Below are 6,567 nucleotides of genomic sequence, written 5' to 3'. Positions count from 1 at the left end.
AGCCAATGTGTGCTGCAGTTGGCATCATAAAACAGGACCATCGAATACAGACTTGACAAATCACCAGGATCTTACTAACAACAACAACAAAGCCTTTAGTCCCAAACAAGTTGGGGTAGGCTAGAGATGAAACCCATAAGATCTCGCGACCAACTGATGGTTCTCACACATGGATAGCAAGTTCCCACACACCCCTGTCTATGGCTAGTTCTTTGGTGATACTCCAATCCTTCAAATCTCTCTTTACGGACTCCTCCCATGTCAAGTTCGGTCTACCCCAACCTCTCTTCACATTATCAGCACGCTTTAGCCGTCCGCTATGCACTGGAGCTTTTGGAGGCCTGCGCTGAATATGCCCAAACCACCTCAGACGATGTTGGACAAGCTTCTCTTCAATCAGTGCTACCCCAACTCTATCTCGTATATAATCATTCCGGTATGTAATTATTCCGGACTCGGTCCTTCCTCGTGTGGCCACACATCCATCTCAACATGCTCATCTCCGCCACACTTAACTGTTGAAAATGTCGTCTTTTAGTTGGCCAACACTGCAGGTCGAACCACCGTCCTATAGAACTTGCCTTTTAGCTTTTGTGGCACTCTCGTCACAGATAATGCCAGAAGCTTCGCGCCACTTCATCCGTCCGGTTTTGATTCGATGATTCACATCTTCATCAATATCCCCATCCTTCTGCAGCATTGACACCAAATATCAAAAGGTGTCCTTCTGAGGCACCACCTGCCCATCAAGGCTAACCTCCTCCTCCTGGTGCCTAGTAGTACTGAAACCACACCTCATGTACTCGGTTTTAGTTCTACTAAGTCTAAAATCTTTCGATTCCAAGGTTTGTCTTCAAAGCTCAAACTTCCTATTGACCCCTGTCCGACTATCATCGACTAGCACCACATCATCCACAAAGAGCATACACCACGGGATATCTCCTTGTATATCCCTTGTGATCTCATCCATCGCCAAAGCAAAAAAGATAAGGGCTCAAAGCTAACCCCTGGTGCAGTCCTATTTTAATCGGAAAGTCATCAGTGTCGCCATCACTTGTTCGAACACTTGTCACAACATTATCGTACATGCCCTTGATGAGGGTAATGAACTTTGCTGGGACTTTGTGTTTCTCCAAGGCCCAACACATGACCTTCCGCGGTATCTTATCATAGCCTTCTCCAAGTCAATGAACACATATGCAGGTCCTTCTTTTGCTCCCTATATCTCTCCATAAATTGTCATACCAAGAAAATGGCTTCCATGGTCGACCTCCCAGGCATGAAACCAAACTGACTTTTGGTCACACTTGTCATTCTTCTTAAGCGGTGCTCAATGACTCTCCCATAGCTTCATTGTATGGCTCATCAGCTTAATTCCATGGTAATTAGTACAACTCTGAACATCCCCTTGTCCTTGAAGATTGGTACTAATACTCTCCGTCTCCATTATTCCAGCATCTTGTCTGCCCGAAAAATGAGGTTGAAAAGCTTGGTTAGCCATACTACCGCTATGTCCCTGAGACCTCTCCACACCTCAATGGGGATACAATCAGGACCCATCGACTTGCCTCCTTTCATCCTTTCTAAAGCCTCCTTGACCTCAAGACTCCTGGATTCGCCGCACAGAACGCCTGCTAGTATCATCAAAGGAGTCGTCCAGTTCAATGGTAGAGCTGGTATCATCAAAGGAGTCGTCCAGTTCAATGGTAGAGTTAGTATCATCATAGGAGTCGTCCAGTTCAATGGTAGAGCTTTCATTTTTCCCCATTGAACAACTTGTTGAAGTACTCCTGCCATCTATGCTTAATCTCCTCGTCCTTCACCAGGAACTGGTCTGCTCCGTCCTTGATGCATTTGACTTGGTCAACATCCCTCGTCTTCCTCTCTCAGATCTTGGCCATCTTATAGATGTTCCTTTCGCCTTCCTTCGTGCCTAAGCGCCGGTAGAGATCCTCATATGTCCAACCCCTTGCTTCACTCACAGCTCGCCTAGCGGCCTTCTTTGCCATCTTGTAGTTCTCTATCTTGTCTGCACTCCTATCCAGGTATAGGCATCTGAAACAATCTTTCTTCTCCTTAATAGCCTTCTGGACATCATGATTCCACCACCAAGTATCTTTAGCTTCGCTTCTACCTCCCCTGGACACTCCAAACTCTTTTTCGGTAAAAAAAAAACCTTTTTCGGACACTCCAAACTACTCGGAGGCCACCTTAGAATGCAAGTTGCCATCTTCATCCACATATTGTCCGCATCCCCTTCTTCCTCCCAAGGGCCCTCCTTAATGGCCCTCTCCTTAAACGTCTGAGCTACCTCCCCCTTGAGCTTCCACTACTTCGTTCAAGCGACTCTGGCACGTCTATCCCGCTGGACACGAATCCGAAAGCGGAAGTCAGCAACCACAAGCTTATGCTGAGGGACAACACTCTCTCCATGTATCACCTTACAGTCTAGACACGCACGCCTGTCTTCTCTTCTCGAGAGGATGAAATCAATCTGGCTAGAGTGTTGACCACTACTAAAAGTCACTAGATGTGATTCTCTCTTTTCAAAGAGGGTGTTAGCTACGATCATGTCGTAGGATAAATCACTAGGATCTTACTAACATGGGAAATTCCATGAAGACTGTTTGGATTAATTGTGGACTAAACCCTGTCTCATGCACAGCTAGTGTGAACAAAGAGCAACAAAGTCAAAAATAGGCTGCATAGGATAGGATACAACTCAGGATAGTAGTCAGGGAAGTGTGGCTAGGATTTTTGCTTCCATGTTCACACAAGTACTACTAGCAAACTCTTGTGCTAACCAGTACGTAACTAGTCCTATAAAAGGACATGTATCTTCTTCATTAGCAAGAAAATGGCATTCAAGCTTCACTCACCAAGATCCAGTGTCTCTCTCGTGCTAGTCCACATGACGCTCCTTTCCTAGTCCCGAGCACTCGCAGCTCAACCCCGAGCACTCGCAGTTTAAGCTAACATTAATCACTTACAATGTATCACAATTGGTATAATCCAAGGACTAGTAGTGGGCGCCCCACATGACAGTAACTACCTCATTTCCCAAATAGATGTCATTTAGGAATGGATGCAATCACAATTTTGTAACTTCGTTTTTCATGTGAAATTAGTAGATTTATCGTCAAAAGTACTTCAAGCAGTTATATATTTTTATAACTTCTGCTAATATACAAGTATCAAAATGTGATGGTCAACTGTGTACCGGAGATCGTATTCATGTCTGAAACCCACACATTTGGAAAGAGAGGTGTACATTTCAAGGACAATGTTAGTCCTTATTTGTTATGGGTGGTGGCTAGCTAAAGCAACAGGCATATCAAGAAGTGCACAGGCAACCAGGAGGCAGCTGTCCTTTAAATTAGGTTGGGATTGCTTTAGCTGGAAATTAAATTAACTAATACATATGCATCACGTTTGTACTAAATTAGAAAACAGAATATGTAGAAGATCTTAAAAACTTCACTATTAAATAAACAAGAGTGACCTGTCTAAACATGAAACTGTGCCCAAAATAGCCTTGTAGAGAGATCGTTTAGCAGCTGCTTTCCATGAGAAAGGAAATGAAGCACCCTGAAAATAACAGTTAAGTGATGAAAATTCCGAGTAAGTATCACAGGAAGGCTGTAAGAACAAAAGAAAGACACCTTTTACCCAACCAAAACTCCTGGAAAGATCATTTCCTGTTCCAAGGGGTATGACAGCAACTGGAGGAACCGGTCCCCGGTTCTGCACATATAGTTCTCCTAAGCATCCCAGCACCCAACCTACTGTACCATCACCTCCTGCTACCTAGGTACGTTAAGCACAGTAAGTATTCAGAAATCATTGGGGAAAATGAGAAGGGTATTGCTGACTACTGTGTACGGCATTGCATGGAACAGTGAAACAATATACTTCCCGTCATAATTTTAGTCAGATTATTTCTTCTTTTCAACTCAAAATACTTAAGAATCGAATAGTATAATACTCCCTCCTTCCTAAAAGGTAAGGCTCCATTGAATTTCAAGCCTAATTTGACCTTAAATCTGACGAAAAAAATACGAGTTATATGCCACACAACTGATGTAATGGTGTTTAGTTGTTAAGTTACCATGACTCTCAGGTTATTGCGAACTGATCTTGCACTATGATCCCCATAATCAGCAAGTTGCTCCAAACAACCCAATCCATATTCCACAAATGCAGATGGCTTAACGACTGTAATATCGAAAACCTGGAGTCATAAAAGCTGGCGTCAGTAACAAAACTGCTTAGTATTTCTGTCTTTTTGGAAAAGGTATATTTCTGCCTTTCAAGATGCAGCAGTTCAAAAAAATTGAAGATATGGCATGTTGATCAATATTCCCACGCTCAACCAGAATATAAGTACAAAGAGTGCTGATCCAAGTTCCAGCAACAGAGCAGAACATATACAGGAAGTAGAAAGGTGAGAGTTTTCTAATTTAGGTTATATCCTGCCACTATACTGAGATACTTGCACCACCCCACCACCCCACCCCACCACCCCCACCCCACCCCCACAATAGAAAACAATAGATTCTTAAGGATGGAGGTTAAGCGACAGTAAATAAAACTCTAGTGTGCACAATAAAGCCAATTCAGATTCATACAAAATGAAAAAGCTTTATGCAATTGAGAGCGTAAAGTGAAAGGCTATTGCAGTGTCCTGTATCTGCCATCAGAATCATCAATGCAGTTATGTCAGTCGTGAGAACTAACATTTCCCATTTTCCTCGGCAGAGAAAAACCTTGGACATATTTTAGTAACCCATGCGCAAACACTGTGTGTGTGCGTGCATGCATGGGGTACATATATATATGGGGTACTCTATGTACTTATTGTGCGCGCGTGTGTGTGTACACTGTTTCTCTTACCCAACGAAAACGATAAACTTGTGCCAGAATAAGCATATTAAGTTTCCAATTTCTATGATGTTTCAACTATTCAGTTGTTTCCTCTACATACTTATTCACCATCTTCTTGCGCCAGCAGCTCCCTGAACAATGGTAACATCTACCGACCTGCCGCAGTTCATTTCTTGCTAGCAGTGCCATAATCGTGTAAGCATGGTATCACTGTAACAATGGACAAGGATCTTTTCCAGCTAAGTCCATCAACAAGGTTCATATTTGTACACTGGATCACCCTAATGCAGATTAATATTGTTATATCCGCAAGGTTAATATACCTCTGTAGTATATATTATTTTTTATCAGAGATGAACGTGAACATCTATTGACAATAATAACAGCATGGCTGCATATATGGAAGAATCTACTACTGACCTAAGCCTAATTACTGAAAAGTAGATATAAAAGTAAACGACAATATTCTTCTCTGCTTTATTGAGGGGCCGGTCCCTTTAGATAATAGACAAGACTTGGCAAACAAGCCCGTAAATCTATTCAAACTCTAATACAATCTCTAAACTGACTGGACTCTTTCCTAACAAAGATGCTTAATCAACTAGGACTCTAATTAAGTAATATAAGACTCCACTGGGCTCTTCACTAACAAAGATGCTTTATCAACTAGGACTCTAATTAAGGGATAAGACTCCATGTTTGATGGGCTGGTCCACATAACATCTCTCTCTTCCTTGAAAAACAGCTTGTCCGCAGGTTGTAAGTTGTAGAAGAGCCGCGCGCACCGGTGACCCCAAACATAAATCTCGTCGCAGATAAAGCAAAGGCCTTGGCGACTACGTTCTGCTAAACTCTGCTGGATTGAGGCGCCGAACCTGCCATGGCGGGGTTGGCTCCGGAGTGGTTGACGACAAAACATGTGCTAGTGGCGCTGGTGGGGAAGGTATTGTAGATGCATTGACCGCAGGAAGATCGGAGGGGCAAAAGTGCCCTGTAGGACCAGAAGGCTGGTGCAGTGACGTTGTTGGAGGGAATGCTGCTGCTCATAGGCCTTGGCGAGGGAGAAGGCGGTGTGCAGGTCAGATGGAAGCTGAAGCTTGACGTCAATGCGAAGACCATAGGGCAGACCTACTGTGCACAGAAACCGTTGTTGAGACGGTGTTAATGGCTCATTGTTGTAGCACATGAGCACTAGTCGAGGAAGTGAATGGCAGTTGTGCCTACTCGCCCAAGGGATTGGTGTGGAGTGACGGCCCAAACTGAACGCGGCAAGCTTCCTTGAACTGCTCCCATTTTGGCATGCCAAAATCGCGCTTGAGCTGTAAGTACCAGAACTAAGTGTCATTGGAGAGGTGGTAGGCTGCAGGCTAGACTTTGTCAGCCTCGTCCGTGCAATGTCCACGAAAAAACTACTCATACCTATTGAGCCAACCAAGAGGATCGACCGAACCATCATGCTTTGGGAAGTCGAGCTTGTGGAAGTAAGGCATGCCTGAACCAGAACCTGATCCGAGGTGATTGTTAGGTAGGGGCGGAAGGGAGGTGATGGGTGGGGTGGATCCTAGATGGGTTGTGGAGGGGGAGCGGTCATATCGGCATATGAAATCATTTGGCAGGTGGAGGCATGAAGGCGGCTGCGAAAATCTACGGTTGCTGCTTCTGCTGATGGTAGGGCTGTTGCTG

The 6,567-nt window shown here is 44.1% G+C and overlaps 1 protein-coding gene across 1 annotated transcript in view; it reads right to left on the bottom strand.

Moving 5' to 3' along the window:
* The window catches only part of LOC123156003 (diacylglycerol kinase 4), a 48,562-nt gene that overhangs the window by 32,975 nt on the left and 9,020 nt on the right, over positions 1-6,567 (bottom strand). The window contains exons 2-4 of the mRNA XM_044574173.1: positions 4,109-4,231; positions 3,670-3,807; positions 3,503-3,588 (exon numbers count right to left, since the gene is read on the bottom strand). Coding sequence (XP_044430108.1) covers positions 3,503-3,588; positions 3,670-3,807; positions 4,109-4,231 — 347 coding nt within the window. The remainder of the gene's footprint in view (positions 1-3,502; positions 3,589-3,669; positions 3,808-4,108; positions 4,232-6,567) is intronic.

The sequence above is a fragment of the Triticum aestivum genome, chromosome 7B, assembly GCF_018294505.1.
Source record: "Triticum aestivum cultivar Chinese Spring chromosome 7B, IWGSC CS RefSeq v2.1, whole genome shotgun sequence".
Classification (NCBI taxonomy): domain Eukaryota; kingdom Viridiplantae; phylum Streptophyta; class Magnoliopsida; order Poales; family Poaceae; genus Triticum; species Triticum aestivum.
Note: the sequence above shows the minus strand (reverse complement) of the source record. Positions and strands in the feature narration are given on the sequence as shown.